The following is an 18,243-nucleotide window of genomic DNA, read 5'->3' as shown; positions in this document are numbered from 1 at the left end:
TTTGCAAACCACGAGGCGCAGCCGAGTGGTATTATCACTTTTCTAGTGTTCTTCCAACATCCCAAGTGGTATATTAAGCTGGTAAATCGAAAGAAAGAGTGATTTATTGCATTTACGGTACGACAAAGATATTTGTGAAGTTTGTCAGAGAGAATCATAAATTTATTCTAATTTTGTGATCATGTCATTGATTATCATAAAAGTCACCAAATAGTGCTCAAATAGTGCTAGAAACCAATCAGAGTGCCCAAAACTGAATGAGATGTCGGCCAGAAGAGCAAAAGAGTGAAATCAATTTATCACTGAATGGACGCAATGGCTGAGAACCCGATTGTGAAGAAAACTGTCGAGAAACAGCGATATGCAAGATAAAGGCACAAATTGTAAAATACATCTACTTAAGAATACTTCAAGTTAGACGGATAAAACACGAACTTTGAGGCCAAAATTGGTCCAGCGATTGTGATCTGCAAATCTGTACGGAAACTTTCTAAAGTTGGCAGGCAGTCCGCGTGCAGCCCAGCCACCAATCTATCCAAGGATGGGTTGTGAATAGCTCTGGGTGGAAAGCTCAGGGAAAAGGGAGAGTAGGCCGAGGAGTTTCAAAAAGTTTTTGAAACCCCTCGCCGAGCTGGCATTTTTCTCTGAGACTGAAAGAGGCTTGTCTTATTCATCGTGATTCAAAGACTGCATTGCAGGCTTGGTAGTCAGGTTGTACCCAGTCAAACATCAGCCACATTGCTGACATTCCATGGCTAATGAGTGTAAAAAGCATGCCTTTGGGGAAGAGAGCTCGATTGACATTGCAAAAGCCTTGTGGCTAGGTTTTCTCTTGAAGATGGGCATTGTCCGCCCTCAAGCTAAGCCAGCCTGGCTAAAGAAAATGCAAGCAGTTTAACATCCAGGCTAGTGCCCGCATGCATCCAAGTCACCATCCTAACCAAGGGCCGGGTTGCAAATGACTTCGTGTGGAAAACTCAGAGGGTGGAGAGGGTAGGTTTTTGAAACCCTTTGATCAAATGGCATTTTTCTCCAAGGCTACAGAGGACTTGTCTTATTTATCGAGTTTGAAAGCCTACATTGCAAACTTGGTAGCCAGGCTTGTACCCTGTCACACCTCGGCCACTGGGCTTACAATCCATGGCTAGAGTGTGGTCGAGTGTTAAAAAGCATACCTTTGGGTGAAAGAGCTCAATTCACATTATGAAAACCAGGCGGCTAGGTTTACATGGGATGTTTATATGATTTCTTTCTTTCGTTGTTTCTGCTTTTTGGTTGGGGCCTCTATCCGGAAAAAATGATATAACCACTCCAAGCAGAAAACGATAAAAACACTGATTAGGGTATCTTGAGAAGGCGCATGCCACTTTTGCATGACGGGTTTCATGATTTGTGATTCCCCAGCGATATCCAATCGGAAACGTTCCCTCTACAAAATTAAACTTCAAGTGATGAATGAATTTTTTCCATGGGTACCGGTGATCAACTTTTCCTTCCAGAGTGCGTGCGCAGCCAGGTTCTTGCGCATGAATCAGAAACCAGCCTCACGGTGGATGGGGACCGTTTGCTGAGGTCCTGTGCGGAAACGTAGCTAGCTAGGTTTGGCGGGGACAACGGAGACAAAACTATCGGGGCCTTCGGATACATCTTTGTTCAGTAAAGACGCTGAACTACATGCTCTGCTCAAAATGAAGGATTAATTGTTAAGCCACAGGCATCCTTGAGCAATAATCATGCTTTAATTCAGTATTGAGGATTTTTCATATGGGTTTTTGCATTTGCTGCATGTGAAATGAAGGGAAATCAATGTGGATCAATTGATTAAAATCATGTCTCGGTATATGTGTTATAATTGCACAATCGAAAATGTGTAGTCTATGAAAGTTAAACTCTTTTACCCCCAGAAGCAGCTAATAAGTCATTTCCATTTATTTCACCAACACACTGTTTGGAAGATAAGAATCATAATAATCATGTGATCTCGTCCAAAATCTTTCGATTCCTCATCAGGCGATTAACAAAAATGTTTGAATTCTTGAGAAATGTGCTTAGAGCCAAACTAGAAATCAACTGCCTCCCGAAGAAGCAGTTTCAAACTATACGCATGAGATGGTGTAGTCCGGCAACTGACATTTTCTTCCGCCAACCGTCTTAATGAAACCAAACAACAACTTCAAAGGTAATCACTGCCGCAGAGGTATTTTGGCATCTCACCTAACTGGCTCCCTTGGGCAAATTGTGTGAGAACGTCTGCGGACGAGATTTAGTGGAACGAGACTGGTGGATAATTTCTAAATTGTGAACGTGGGATAGTTTCCTTCTCAATATCAACTGCAAATTTTCTATTGAACAATCTTCGCCATCGTTTTGGACTCGAACTACTACAAGTGGGGCTGCAGAGTGAGCTAGTTTCGACCTGGTATCGGGATTCATACAAAAGGAAACTTCTAATGAAACTGCGGATCCAGTCATTAATTTTCGCCGGGGATGGGAGGGTTATAAAGATTTTCGGGATCACATGGTTTTCAAGGGGAAGGAAGGGGGATCAGTCGTGGCTAACAGGGTATAGAAGGAGAGCCATAGAAACTTCACTGCCATGAGTGGGGATCATAGTATTACAGAGGCGTAGACGAGTTCACGTAAAAGTTACAGTGAAACCAGCAAAATCCTCTGACCCTCCCCTCCCCCATTCCCTGGCCGGTGATAAACAATGATTGCTCGCTAAGAAAAGCGTAAACTACAATCAAACGGATTTCTTACAATTCCCAAAGCTATGTTTCTTTTTTAAAAGTGATAGCATATCTTCAAAATAATTTTATTAGCATATAACATCTTTTTGTGTAGGGAAGCTTCGAGTTATAATTTAAAGTCTGCAGCAAAAATACGTAAAAAACAGTTGAATAAGCATAAATTCATTCTAAAGGACCCTTGGGTTGGTTGTTGCAAAGCTAACACCAAAATAATCATATCGACCAATCAAAGCAAAGGAAAATATCTCAGAAGTAAAGGCATACGCGGGAAAATGCGAGAAGTCAAAGCGTCATTAACTACAGATTGCATCTGATTGGTTGTATGTATGACGTGAGTTGTCTGGACCAATCAGAGAGCAAAGAAAAACCAAACCAAAGCGATCCCAGGTTACTTCCGACGCCCAATTGAAAATTAAAAATATTTCGACGCGTGTTTGAGTATTTCTTGGGCAATAAGTCTGTCTTGTTCGCCTTCTTTTTCTTCTTCCTTTCTGATTCTCGTCAGACAAGTGAGGAGTTCACTAGCCTGATGTTTGTGTTCACTGTAGTTAGAATTCAACAGGATTTGATGTAGTAATGATATGTACTCCGTTCTCATCTATAGGAAAAAAAAAAAACAATTCGCCTCAGTTAGGAAACTCATCTCTACTATCTAAGACAAAATGGATGGAGGGGGTAAGGTTTTAAAGAAACTCTACTGCCGCGTCGGTGGAGGTATCACAGGTTACTTGGGTTTTATCAACCGAGTTGATAAGGTCAATTAGCCAATGTACAGAGTTCCTACTGCTGACTTTTCCTGCGTCAGCTCTTCATCTCTCACTTTAACGAGGGGCTAACGCTAAAAATGTCAGCTTTAGGAAACCGCTACGGTGGCATGGTATTTGGTAGTTATCAATTTAGTTGATAACACCATGTTATTTACTTTTCAACGTCTTTTAACATGGTGGGATTGCCAAAAATATAATAAAAAAGTCGTTTATAATCGGCAAAATCTTAATAATAAGAAAAAAGGTTGAACATGTTCTTGATTATGAATCAAAATACATCACCCTTCTTCTGTAACAGCAGTTAATTGCTGTCTCATCTTGAGATAAATTTTAAACGAAGACTTTTACCGTATTGGATTTAGGGTTTAAAATTGGGGAATATCACTTAGGGTTCATCAACGCATATTCCCCAGTATTGACTGGCGAATATTCGGCCATGTAATGCATCTAGACGAGACCCGTGCAAATTAAAATTATTTGATGGATTACAAAACGTACAGAAAAAAAAAGCTGCTTCGATAACCGACCCCAGTCCCAGGAGAAAGATCCGTCAGCTGTCGTAGAACAATCTCTATCAGGATTTTCATATCTGAGGTGTAAAAAAACTCAGAAGTATCTTGAGACGAAAAGATGTCTGTCACAAACTTGAGCACTGCATCAGGAGAACTTCGAGGATATTGGAACAAGGCAGTGGGATCCTCTGTAAAAAGCGAGAATAAAAATCATTAATATCATGTTTTGGTATCCAGTCGTTTCTTACCCAACGACGTTTCGTACTCAGTCAATTCGTTCCCAGACTTACTCGATTCGCGGTGAATCAAACACTAACGCAATGAGGATACAAAAATAAAAATAATAAAATAAAAAATCACCAACTAAAGGAGATCATGACTGTGGTCTTCGTACAGGCCTCAAATCGTTTTTTGGAGCCCGAATTTAAAGCTGCTAGCTTTGCAAAGGCGATAAACAAATGAGGAAGTTTCTGAGTGGTTAGATGAAGAATCTCTTGGTGATAGACAAATTCTCCTTGTCGCAATCATAGGAAATTTATAGAGAACAGTGTAGACAAGATGTATACTGACGTAAGGGGTAAAATCAGCCTCGTAATGTTTTTTTTTTAAAAATCATCGGGATCGTACTTTTGAAAAGAATATGTTATAAGACGTTTTTTTCAACTGCTTAATTAAGTAAAGGTCATTATTTGTCTTCCTGCGCGAGGGGGGGGGTTCATTTAATAACAGTCCATTTTCTATAGTTCTCCTCTATACTCTGTTGGTGACGACTGATGCCCCCTCCATTCCCCCTGAAAACCATCTGGTACCCCCCAAAATCCTTTTGTCCCACTTTCCCCCCCGGCGATGTGACTGGTCGCTTAACGTATGCTTTGTTGAAAATATATTACAGACATAATGAACACAATTCAGATTGCAAAGAGATTTCATTGTCCCAACATTGCACAAAGAACATTTTCGGAAGTCTGAGTAGTGTGTGTATGTTGGGCATGTCTTAATGGGCGATGAGCCCATACACCCACTCATACCCCTCATCAACCCCCCCCCCCCCCGGGAAAAAACGCTCGAAAACAATTGACTCTGACCAACCTTCTCTGTTGGTGGGTCAGTTGGTAACTCTGTCTGTCTGTCTGTCTGTCTGTCTGATAACCGTCTGACTGCCTGTCTGCCTGATTATTGGTAGGTCAGTTGGTGAGTCTGTATGTCTTACTGTCTAACCATCCGTCTAACTATCTGCCTGCTACCTGCATACTTGTATCTTTGGATCTCACTGACTTTCTGCTTTCAGATTTATGTCTAAGCCTGTCCGTCTACCTGTATTCCTGAGCTAATCAGTCTATATTCCAATGTCTACCTGTCTTTCAATCTGTCTGAGCATCTGTGTCTATCTCTCTAGGTACGTGTATCCTTCCCTTTCTTGTGTGTTATTTATTTTCTTTGCATGTTTCGTAGGTAAAAATATTGTTGGGAGTAGTTTAAAAATATGCCTATTTTAATATGGTCTTTTTTGAAATCAATCACACATGCACAACTCAGACTTTACTTACCCACTTTCCTGTTCATAATCTGTATTTCCAGTTCTGTAGCCAAGACAGAACACAGAAGTGGGAAGAGAATTTCCTTCTCCAAGCCACACATACAAGCAAAAATCTCAATTAACTTTTGGCGCAGTGATTGTCTCTCTTCCTTGCAATTAAGAACAAATTTACTGCATGAGCTTTGAAATCTTTGGTACAAGTTATATTCAACTCCGGTGCATCCAAGATCAATATAGTAATTCTCCTAAATATCAGCTGTATATTCATCATAAAGGTAGTTCTGAGAATTTGGTGTTTAAATGACTAGTCATTATTTATTGCTGAGGAGGGGGAGAAGGATCATCAAAGGATTTTTTTTGAGGGGGTACCATGGGTTTTTGGAAGAACACAGGGTATCAGTCCTTGCTAACAGAATATAAAGGGGAGGGAGACCATAGACAATTGACTGCCGACGAGGAAGTATCATTAGAATTCTTTGGAGCCTTAGGGGGGTGGGGAGGGGGATCAGTTAAAGTTTACTGTGACACAACCAAAGTTTCCCCAACCCCCTCCCCATGGAAATAACTAAGGCCTGATCTCTGAGTCAACAAGATGTAATTATAAAATATGTTTTTTTTTTTTAAATCTTGTGATGAACCTCAAACAAAAAAAGATGAATTCCCATAAGGAATCAAACCTGAGATGTTTGCATTCAGACCCCTGTTCTACAGCTAGAGAGAACTCTATGGTGAACAAAGCACCTCCAACATTTTGTCAGACTACTATGACAGTCAACCGGTACCCCATTTTACTCCTGGGCACAGAGAGTCCCAGTAACTTAACGGGCCCCTTAAGCTGTTCTGTTTTCATTCAAGATGGGAATTTCAAAAGTTTTGAAAATGATACTAACAATAAAACTGTCAGCTAAAGAAACAAAAAAGACCAGTTTGGGTACCAGAACCTGCTTTCCTACCCTTTAAATTTTGATTTTAAAATATGGCTTTAAGCCCAATAAGTTACCAGGTCTTTTGAGAAATGGGCCCCAGGTCTTAAACCCAAAAACAAAAAGAAAGAAAAATATGGAGAAGCTTGGACAGTTGAGGGCTTTATAACTTAATTCTGAATATTATAAAATGTACTTTGCATTACATTAATACATAATTACCATTTGGAAGTAGACAACAAGCACGTTGACATAATCATAATCATCAAGCTTGAGTACAGCTCAACAGACTGTGAGGTAAGCATCCAGCTACAAAAACAATAAAAATTCACCTGACTTTTTCATTCCCTTAAGGTTCCATTTGGGACAAGTGAAGTAATCAGTCATAATTCCATGTTCTGTTGTTTGCTTTTCCTTTTGTTTTTCAAATGTTTTCCTTGGCATTTTACCCATGATTTCTCAAGCTGATGCTTAGCCACGACTTTAAACAAACCTAACTGAGCATAAGCTGATGAAAAACATGGTGTCTAGCCTCTGTTGACTGTTCCTACTTCAGGAAATGAATAGTTTTACTACATATCAAACTATTCTATCAATGTATTAGGGCATGAAAATGTCAAAGAATTAAGAGATAAATTTATGCTGATAATAATTATGGTCAATAATTACTGGTACCTTTTTACACCCTAACAAGTGAGAGCTTCTTTCATTGGCGATCATTTGTGTTATTCTAATGACCTTAATGTTTAATTCTGAGAAGATACCATGGGGAAAAATAAGATGGCAGTCAGTCTTAAACAAATGGGCTTCCAAAATCGTTTTTACCTCCTAACCTTCCAAGTGTTTTCCCTCTCACACACCATTAAGTAGCTCTGCAAATTGTTTGTCGTCTTTTTGTCTCATTATTTCTGTTTATTCGAAGAGGGTGAAGTATTCTCTCCAAAATAATAGTTACTAAAGCATTATAGCCAGATTGACAATTTTCAAAATTCCACTCATCAAGAACTGGTTTTAACTGGAAAAGATCTCCAACAGTTATCAAACTTATTCCATCCAATTACTCTTGGGTTCCCATTATTAGTTGTAATTAAGTCTATTTCACAGAAGTCTACATGAGGAATGTTGTTTTTAAATTCAATTTAATGAATGAGCATTATGATATGGATACTTCTGATAAGTTGTTGTTCTGTAAAGATTGTAGTGAGGATTATAATTTAAGGATTATAATTTAAGGATTCCCTTGACCTGGTCAGCATATATAGTTGAACAAATATTTTCAAATATAGCTTTTTCATCCGTATTATTAATGAATGGAATATTATTAATTAATTATTAATGAATTTGGTAATACTTAGAATTTCAGATTTAATTCAATTTAATATTTTTATAAATATAACAATTATTCCACAAGCGCGCATTGGATATGAGGTGATAGACAGACAGCCAACGAGGCGCGTAGCCCTGAGTTGGCTATAATTATCTCATATCCGACAAGAGCGAGTGGAATAATTGTTTTATCAAAAACCTTAAATTAAGTTATTGAAATTTATTAAATTTTATTAAATTTTTAGCTCCCTTTTAATTTTAAGCTGACACGTATGCTTGTCATATTTGTAGATTATGGTATATTGGCTGATATACCATAATGGCTCAGCCAATAAAAAGTCTTGAATTGCATTATCCAATGATCTCGTTTTTAATAATAAATTCTAAACTATGATAATTGTTACTTAATATTATAGATATATTTTGTTAGCTTACTGGGGAGCATCCCTCGTATGGTGTCTAGGACGCTTTTGGATGCTGCCTCTCCATCATCATTATTATTATTCGTTATTTATTTAATTATTATTTAATATTATTTATTTATTTATTTAGTAATTTAGATTTGGAGAAACTGTAATAAATAATCGTAAATTCAAAAAGATGAACATACCACTTCCAACAATGGTGGTACATTTAATTTCGAATTGCATGTTATGCAAATAATTTGTACAAAATCCATCAAAATAGAAGGAGGAAGGCTTACCTTTTCTCCCAGATGTTAAACCGTTCATTCCGTGTATCGCATTCTTCATGCGCGTGTTCGATTCCTCGTCGTAAAAACGAACTGATGTATTTGATCAAACAGCTATCTAAAGTTGTGACCGTGTCATCGTCGTTTTGTAGACTTTGAAGCCCTCTTCTTTCACCTTGAGTATTCTTCCACACATTTCCTCTTAGTTTGTGAGGTCTACAAAGGTGTATTTTGATCAAGGATGGAGCGAAAGGAAGGAAAACCACTTGGATAATTTTGGCGTCCGCACACACACAGATGCCATTTTGATTATTACGTTGACCTATTCATGTACTCAGGCAAAAATGTCCACCTCTGTCCCACCGTCTTGTTATATGAACACGTTGAGAAGACAATGGCACGAGCTGGCGGACAAAGTCGAACCCTGTAGGGGAGGCAGGGGAGAACACGTTTATTGCAAAGATTAATTGATTAGAATGGAGTGAGTGAGTATAATTGAGGGAATTTTGCGTCAATTACCTACACCCTAGCTTGCCTAAACCTCATCATATGACTTTCGTCAAACTATGAGGAACCGTGAGGTAAATACAAAAATCTACCTCGGTCGAGAGGGACTAAGATGGAATGATGGACACTACATGACATGTTATACTGTTTAGAGAGATAAAGCGGGCAGCGATTTATCGATTCTCATTTTCACTTTAGCTTGTCAAAGCTGTTTTTTCCTTCCCTTCTTCATATTTTGTGTCTCATGTTGTCCTGTATTACTCACCATTATGGGAAGTCGACCTGTGAACTCTTAATATGACCAACTACGAGCAAAAATGACAGCGTACGAAGAAGTAATGAAAACACCAGTTATGTAAACAAGATCGAGTTTAAAAGCTGAGTTCCTGATGATTCTTGAAGTCTACTGGGCCCTCTAGTATTCCAGGTAATATTCTAAAAGCTACTTAACATGCAAGCCTCTTTTTCTACTGGAATTGTCCCAGATAAATTTAAAATAGCTAAAGTTACCCCTGTTTTAAAAAGGGCCTTCATACAAGTTAATTATCGCCCATTTCTATTCTATTTCAGTGAGCTATAACAAAAAAAATGGCAAGAGTACCATATAACCCCATACATTAATTATGCATTCAGTCTTTGTTCAATGAAAACAATAGCGATAACAATAGAACTCCGCAGAGACTAGTAGTCTTTGTTTTGAAAATTTGGATTTTTTTTCTAAGTCTTTTTTGAAACAGGGTAAATTTGGCGCGTTTTGGCTTTGCAAAACAGAAAACTCAAGTAATTTTCCAGAAGTTTTTAATTTTGAAATATAACTGAATGTTCAGTTTCGCTTTGAAAGTGTAAAATTGGCCGGAAAATAACGGTAAGTCTACGGTCAGGCTTTGAAGTTTGTCAATGCAAAGTTTAAATAAATGTTGTGTCTTACCTGTTCTTGTGATTTTGGTTGATTCTTTCATTATCCTTTCGTGTCCTAGTGATGAAAATTGTTCGTGAAGGCCGGTGCATACAGCGATGCAAAGAAACCTTTGTATCTAGTCTTTCTGGACTTCACAAAGTTGGGCGATACGTTCGATAATGTTTCCAAAGGGATCGTTTCCGTAGTGCTGACGCCACATATATTCTTGTAGGTAGCCATCGAAAAGTCCTTTGGATGTTCCTGTTTGGGGCAAACCTGGCTTGATTCCCCACCATGTATTTTCGATACCATGTGTGTGCGCACCGGTGAATTCCGGCGCATTGAAGCCATTCCATCACAACCCTTTTTTGAACATCGCCACTCGTACCCGTCTCGCGATGAAGCACGTCGCGTCCAGCTAAGTTCAATGCTGCGCCCAGCTCGAGGACATTTTACCGACGTCACAAGCAGGTTGTGATCCTTACACCACTGTATGCACCGGTCGTGATCCGATAATATTCGAGAAAGTCGAATAAAACTCGTCTCCCCATCTCCGAGTTGTTGTTCTTCTTCTTCCCTTTATCTTCTTCTTTTGTTGATGTTATTAGAAAGAGGTATGAATAAATTTTGTTTTCTATGTGGTATTTGGCCAATCGTAGAGAAGAAGAAATGCATTCTTTAGTGCAAAGGGGACCTTTGGTGCATTATATCAATGCACATATTGTTATGAAAATTTTTTTAACTGAAAGGTAAAAGAAAATGTAGCTTTTGGAGAGGAACTCCTAACTGGTTTGCGTGGCGTAGTGGTAAGGCTATGGTTTGATAATTGTCTCATAATAACGCGTTGTCTGAGGAGCGATGGTTCAAGGCTCAGCAGAACTGCCAAGATGGTAAAAAGGGAAAAAAAAAAAAAAAAAAAACAGAGGAGAAGTTAGGAACGAAGGGGAGAGGGGAGAAGAACGTGAGAAAGGAATGGAGACGAAAAAGCCGCTTTCAATCAATTTCTCTTTTATTGAAGTAGCAAGTACTTATTAGTAATGTATATATGCTAAACCCGTGGGAATAAGTCATTGTCTTAAAAACAATGGGGTGCATACATAATTAATGATATTGAATGCATAATTAATGTATGGGGTTATATGGTACTCTTTCCAAAAAAATTGATGCATAAGAGCATATTAGATTTTTTGGAAAGGAAAAAGTACTTTATTACTAGCAGTTTGGTTTCCATGCAAGGCATTCCACTGATTATGCTATTCCAAGCATCATGTACTTGATACAACAATCAATTTACTGTCATGAATTTTTTTTGTGGTAAACTTTTGGATTTCAGTAAAGCCTCTGACACTGTTAATCATAACATCTTAATTGAAAAACTTGATTACTATGGTATTCATTGAGTCACAAAAGATTGGTTCACATCATATCTTACTAATAGAGACCAGTTTGTTTCCCTGGGGGATACTGGGTTGGAGCTTCAACCTGTTTCTTTTATTATGTTTTATTTTTCCACACTTGTTTACTTAGCATACTTTTTCACTTAGCATAATGACGCACTACCCACAAATAGCAGAGCTAGTCTTAGCGGGCAGTGTGTGGACGCTAAAACATCTTAAATAAAGTTTGGCTCAACAAAAGATTCAATAAATAATTATACAAGAAACAGAAATTAACTATTAAATCAGTAAAGCAGAAATGACAGTATGAGATAAAAATACAGAAACAAAAACAGATGACAACAAATAGAAGAATACATAAGTTATACACTACTATTAACTGGATTTAACTTTCGAAACATCATTGATTATTTGTTCTACGTCAACTAATATCTTGTGGTGTTCCTCAGGGCTCATAATTACTTGGTCCAGTATTGTTTCTCTTGTGTATTAGTGACATTAGAACCTGCTTTAAAATACTAGATTGTCATTTATTTGCAAATGATGCCAATCTGTTTTAGAAGCATAAAAATCTAATTAAGTGCTTGAATCCATTTTGAATGATGAATTAGTTAACATCCATACCTGGTTGGTGGAGGCGCGGTGGCCTCATGGTTGGTGCGCTCGACTCCGGTTTGAGTGGCCCGGGTTCGAGCCCCGGCCGGGGACATCGTGTTGTGTTCTTAAGCAAGACACTTTACTCTCACAGTGCCTCTTCACCCAGGTGTTTAAATGGGTACCGGCAAATTTAATGCTGGGGGATAACCCTGCGATGTACTAGCATCCCATCCAGGGGGGAGTAGAAATGCTCTTTATAGTCGCTTCCTGCTACAGAAATAGGAGTTAAGCACCGGCCTGATGGGCCACTACGTAGGCTCGTAAACAGACTTTACCTTACCTTTACCATACCTGGTGGAGTGTTAACAAATTGTCACTCAACATTGATAAATCTAATTTCGTCATTTTCCACCCTCGGTCAAGAAAATTATTCTTGAATGTGACACTCCTTAAATGGCATAAACTTAAACCAAGAGTACTCAATAACATATCTGGGTCTTAGAAGAGATTCTAGCTTATCATGGAAAAGCTGTGTAAGCTACATTGCTAAGATTAGGTGAAATATTGGCATTCTTTCTAAACTACATTTAACAAATGATAAACAACACAGCATACACTATTGAGTTATGGATGCATGCAGGAGGTTGCTAAGCATGAAAGAAGCGTAAGAGTTGCGTGAGGCGATAGCCGAGAGCAACTCTGGCTTCTTGAGTGCTTAGCAAACCTTCCAAGTGCATCCATAACTCAATAGTGTATGCTGTGGTGTTTACCATTTGTTTTATAACATGACATTGATACATTGTAACATGAGTTCCCTTTTATTTAACAAATCTTACGTGATCAGAAAAAACAAGCGCACGCGGAAAAATGGTCTTAGCATTTGCTCACATCCACAGCATACACCCGTGGGCAAATAGTAGATGCTGAATTGACCAATCAGAGCATGCACTTTGCTTTAGTTATGTTATAATAAAATTATTGTGTGAATTTAGACGTTCTGCTTAACCTATATTATGCCCTGATTTGTCCCTTCCTAACCTATGGTTTAATTTCTTGGGATAATTCCTATTCTCCACTATTCAGCCTTGGTACAATTTACAAAAGAGAGCAATTTGAATCATTTTGTGACCATTCTTGTCCAATTTTAAATCTTTTAAATATTAAGCTGCCTGATGATGTCTTTCTTAATATTGCAGTCTTTATGTACAAATTTTGCAACAGACGTCTACCATCTGTTTTTTATACATGTACTTTCTTTACACGAGTCAATAAAAGACAGAACTACTACACCAGAAGTGCTTTGAATATGTTCCACACTTAAACAAATGTAAGAACAAATTATGGCATATTCAACATAAGGTTTAAGGGACCTTAAGTATGGAACTCTATAAGTGACAACTCTAAATCCTTTTTTCTTTCAAAATTGAAAGAATCAGTCAAATGCAATCTCATTAATGATTATTAGATATACAGTACATTTCATACGTCTCTAATAGTGTAGCGACAGCATTTTCCAGCCAGTCTACTGGCTGCCTGGCTCTGCTAGCCCCTATAGTTATTCCAGACAGCCGGTACTCTTACTATTTATTTTCAATATTGTTTTTTAACTTGACACAGGCAAGGGGGAATACAAATAAAGATTGTTGTTGATGGGGATAGTCTAAAGCTGTGAAAACACGCTGAAATATCCTGATGACTTGAGTGTATCACTTCTTTGGGAAATTGTGTCAAAATATCTCAACCAAAAACTAGTAAGTATTAATTTATTGTTCAGTGGTAGATTCTAATACATTCTGCACAATTTTTAAGCAGACATTTCAGATATCTTGGGGTGAAGGTGTTTTGTTGTTTTGGTGGATGCAGTCAGGAGTGGACATCCCCCATTAAACTACTGAATCATTGACCAAAACCATCAACAGTATTTTTTATCTATTTTATTTCTAGCCATTTTATCTTTAACAATTTTTTTCTTCATTTCATCTAAAATCATTACCTTAGATAAATCAGATCAGTTTAAAGGGGTCTGAATATCATATACATCTTCCACATTCTGCAGTCCATAAAATGAGGATAGGACTCAGCCAAAATCCAACCATCTTGACCTCACACCAGGTCAATGATGCATATGTATTAAGTACAGATGTGTTTCATAATCCTTTGTTCCCTATAAGAATACCAGTTGTTCTTTCAAATGAATCCATGTTATTGTATGCATCGTGTAAACATTAAGGCAAGACAGAACATTTGGGTAGAAAGGGCAACTTAAAAAAGCCATTTTGTTTGAAAAGAAAACAAATTATAATCTTTCCACATTTCTTCTAGAAGATTGCCTGTCAGCTGTCCAGCTGGACCACAACGATGCCAGAAAAAAGGAGCTAGTGAAAAAATGCCTTAGGACAGAGTACAGAAGCTCCAATACAAGTGAGGTTTCAAATTGTAAAACTGGTCCAGATGTCATGAGATTTGTCACCAAGAGGTTGCTTTTGGAGGGACCAGAGTTGAGAAAAAAATCAGACCTTCTTGACCTTAATACAAAAAGTTCTTAAAGCCCTATGTGAGAAACTCTCAAACTAAAAGAGTTGTTGGTAAGACAGTTTCCAGAAAAAACCCTCTCTAAGTGCCCTCAAATAGGCCCTAAAGTGTGGTTCTTCTACAGTAGCCACAACCACCCCCTGCATGGAAATTTTGAAGACTACTAGAGGGCTAGAACCCTCATTTCATTGCATGAATTTCTAATTTGGTGTAGGTTAGGACAAATAATGAATGTTAATTTATCTTGGTTACATGGGTTATATCCATTGATCCTCTTTCACTGAATTAAAAAAAAAAAATGTTTTCTTACTTAAAAATATTTTTGCTCCTTAAAGTAAGTGCATTATAAGCATTTGTATTCAGTTGTAGGTTACTTTTTCTCTTGTAATAGCTTTCCTATCATTAAATACAGGTACCATTTATGTTGAAAATTCCACCTTTTCAACTGTCAATTGTTTTAGCTGCATTTAAGTTCTTTCAGTTTTATCTCCTTTTATTATCTTGGCATGACATTGCATTTTTTAATTTTTCTTTAGTCTATAGATATATATACATGTGTCATTCAATGCTCCAGTGAAGTGTTCATTTGAAATGTCAACTTCATAAGTTGGGAAAATAAAACAAATAACAGGGCAATAAGCAAATGGTGTTGAGTATACTAGTTGGGTTTGAGAAGTTTCAGACATACATATTTCCGTTGCCTAGTTTTGATAATTAATTTTAATGACCCCTAAAGATCAACTGGTTGCTTAACAGAAGCAAAAAAAAGGTTTTTAGAGTATTTAAATGCTGCCCAGTTATGATAATTAATACATCCACAACTCTAGAGAAAGCAATCATGAGATAATCAAAATAATGAAATTTATTTTCTATCATTCCTATAATCATCAATAATATAATTACTGTCAGATGTTTTACAGGATAGACAGTTTTTTTTAACTGATTTTTCTTTCTTGCTGGTGTAATATCAAGTCCACCACTCCAACAATTGTAGTTCAGTTTGTACATGTGTATTCCGCTTTGGAACGCCACATGTTTGTAGTTGTCAGGAAGTCTAGTTATTAAAAGAGTGCATTTCATAGAAGCAGTTGTTACAACTAGACAGGTACAGTTACCAATATGAGCATAGTAGCCCCTCGGCCTTGGAGTGACTAACATCTAATTTCTCCTTACAATATCACCCCTGTATCAAATATTAAAGTAATGAGGATAGAAGAAATGATCACCAACTAAAGAAGCTTACGATTGTTAAACAAAATCTTGTCAGCAACACAGGGGACATCTAGGGGGCAGTGGGGAGAAAATACATTCTGACGTAAGGGTGTAAAGAGCAAACAAGGGAAATGCTATTTAATACAGTTTACCACAGTTGGAAGTAATGTTTCAATCTGATTTCTTTTTCCTTATGTCTTCAGTCAAACTTGAATCCTGTTTTTGACAAGTCCACCCCTTGCATCATTTACCCCTCTAAAAAGTCAGTCAAAGAAAAGCAAATGTGTTTACTCTTTACATTCCAAGATCTCATCAGAAATTCTCTTTAAGTTTAATGTTTAAGTTTAATAATGCTTTTTACCACTGTACATTAAGAATAATAAACAATAAAAAAGGTACAGAAGGTAAAAGACAGCAAAAGGGGGAAACGGAATTCCCATGTAAAAACTGCTCTCCAAGTTAGAAGATTTGATAAAATGAAAAGAAATGTCTAATGCATTACCACACATTTAGATAAGAAAGAAAACGTAGGAACTACTTTGTCTTGACATAATCTAAATATAGTAAATTATAATAAATAATACAATAAAATCTAAATACATTAATTTATAGTAAATAATACAAAAAAAACCACAACTAAGTACGAAGATAAATAATCGATTTTTAAAGACATTTAAACTGGGAGCCGGCGTAATAGAATTAGGTAACAAGTTCTAGTCATTAACATAACGGTTAAAAATTGAGAATTTAAAATAGTTTGTCCTGGTTCCCCCTAAAATAATAATACATAGATTTCTCAATAAATTTGTTTAAAGAATTGTGTCACATTCACCCTGTTGTCCCTGAGAGTGATTCACACCTAGTTTCTCCTTACAACATCACTGCCGAATCACACATTAGGGTCATGAGAATAAAGAAAATGATCATCACCAAAGAAGCTCCTTATTTTATGACAAATTCTCCTTATGTACCAAGCTTCATGGACTGTGTTTCGTTGAGTATTACACAGACAACATTTTATTTGATCTTGTCATTACATGTGTTTGATGGCCTGCCTGTTTTCCCTTTTTGTGACTATTTTTACTTCTAACTCTACTGTTTAATACACATTGCATTCAATGCATCTACAACAGTACACAGGTTGCTGACACAACTCATTAACGGGAAGTTCCATTTTGTAGCAGGCATTTTTTTTCTGCTTTGTGTACATTTTAAGAGCATGTGCTGATTTACTGTTTATTTAATTTGCTTATGCATTATCCCTACATGTATTAGCTTCAGAACCAGGCACAACTCTCAGGGATGTTTTCGTATCAATGTCTCGCAAAGGAAGTTTTTTTTGTACCGCTACTGTGATTGTTTTTCTCCAAAAGAAGGTACTTTGTCCCACTGCCAGCATTACTTATCTCCAGAGGAAGTAGGAGAAATTATTCAGGTCTTTAAAATGTTCATGAAATGCCAAACACTGGACTTAGCAAGTAAGGAAAGTAATTCCACAATGACCACAAAACAAATAATAATAATAATAGTAATAATAACAATACTTAAGCAAGGAGCCCACTTCACCAAAAGATGCCCCTCAGGGGGGCCCTACCCATACTAAAATTAACTTAAGTTAGATAAAAATTTCACAATTGGTAAAAGAAGAGTAAAAAGCAGATTAGCCCTATATCTCTCAGAAGTAATTAACCTGTAACTTCTACCTTTAATATCCATACATTATCCAGTAAACAGGTAATGAGAATGCTCAAGATTCAAACTTGTCAGGTAGAAGTTATCTTGATCTAACACCAAATTCTCGCAACCAATTTGCAAGGAAATGTGCCACAGCGGGGGATGAAAATTAGCAATCAGGTCCAGGGAGTTAAAGTGTTAAGAATAGAATAGAAACAGTACAAAAACAATTAAAACGATTTAAAAACTGATTAACAACTTTAATGCAATTGTTTGACCTTAGACTTACATTACCCTAACTTGAAGAGTTCCGGTCTACGATGCACCAAGATATATAACATTGTTTGCCCCAGCTTGTTCTTACATGAGGTAAGTGAAAATCGTCTTTGGAACACATCTTGTAATTGTCAGTGGTGTTATTTACACCCTTGAAGTTGTTCATGCAGTGGCTTCCAACCAGGAGAATCAAGAGCTTTGGACAACGATGATTGCTGATGACGACGGAGAATCAAGAAAGACATGGGTATCCCTCAATTAAGAGAGAGAGACGAAAAGGCACTTTTGTAACCTTTTCGTGGCAGTTTTGAAACCTGGTATGGCACATTTTTAACCCATGTGACACATTGGTAACTTACATGTGACACATTGGTAACTATGACACTTTCATAACATTACAAATTGAATGTACTTTTTTTCCTGTCTTTCTTTGTTACAGTGTTAGTCTTGGGTCTGTATGATAGTTGATAAGGCTATACCCGACTGCAATCAAGTCATCTGTTGTAAGGCCTCTTCTAGGGCCTTAAGTTGCCTTAAATCACCTTAAGTCGCCTAAAGCTGCTATTGGTTGTGCAATGGTATAAGGGTTCCACCCTTCTAAATTGACCCCATTCACACCTCTGCAATCATAAGGATCAGAGGAG

The 18,243-nt window shown here is 37.3% G+C and overlaps 1 protein-coding gene and 1 pseudogene across 5 annotated transcripts in view; one reads left to right on the top strand and one right to left on the bottom strand.

Moving 5' to 3' along the window:
• LOC148730909 (uncharacterized) overlaps positions 1-15,521 on the top strand; it is a 97,670-nt pseudogene extending 82,149 nt beyond the window's left edge. The window contains exons 3-4 of the transcript XR_016001971.1: positions 13,523-13,656; positions 14,228-15,521. The product of XR_016001971.1 is annotated as an uncharacterized LOC148730909 (transcript). The remainder of the gene's footprint in view (positions 1-13,522; positions 13,657-14,227) is intronic.
• Positions 2,800-8,900, bottom strand: LOC148730910 (NCK-interacting protein with SH3 domain-like). 4 transcript variants are annotated; one of them, XM_088759614.1, is made up of 5 exons: positions 8,519-8,900; positions 6,712-6,798; positions 5,577-5,715; positions 4,016-4,217; positions 2,800-3,348 (listed from the first exon to the last, which is right to left on the bottom strand). In XM_088759614.1, the coding sequence occupies exons 2-5, from the start codon at positions 6,712-6,714 to the stop codon at positions 3,345-3,347; spliced, it is 348 nt and encodes a 115-aa protein (XP_088615740.1). In that variant the 5' UTR covers positions 6,715-6,798; positions 8,519-8,900; the 3' UTR covers positions 2,800-3,344. The 4 variants fall into 4 exon arrangements, with proteins under 4 accessions (XP_088615740.1, XP_088615737.1, XP_088615738.1 ...); XM_088759611.1 differs by having other exon boundaries at positions 4,045-4,217; positions 8,519-8,897; XM_088759612.1 differs by having other exon boundaries at positions 4,045-4,217; positions 5,577-5,711; positions 8,519-8,897.
• Positions 15,522-18,243: the final 2,722 nt, after the last annotated feature.

This window comes from Stylophora pistillata, chromosome 5 (genome assembly GCF_964205215.1).
Source record: "Stylophora pistillata chromosome 5, jaStyPist1.2, whole genome shotgun sequence".
Lineage (NCBI taxonomy): Eukaryota > Metazoa > Cnidaria > Anthozoa > Scleractinia > Pocilloporidae > Stylophora > Stylophora pistillata.
This window is presented reverse-complemented; position numbering and strand designations above follow the sequence as displayed.

What these genes read in the sequence shown, in the direction of transcription:
- LOC148730910 (XM_088759611.1), bottom strand. An exon ending in GATTATGAACAGGAAAGTGG is followed by an intron (nt 4,218 to 5,576) that starts GTAAGTAAAGTC and finishes CGCTTTTTACAG; the next exon opens with AGGATCCCACTGCCTTGTTC. An exon ending in ATCTTTCTCCTGGGACTGGG is followed by an intron (nt 3,349 to 4,044) that starts GTCGGTTATCGA and finishes TTTTTCCTATAG; the next exon opens with ATGAGAACGGAGTACATATC.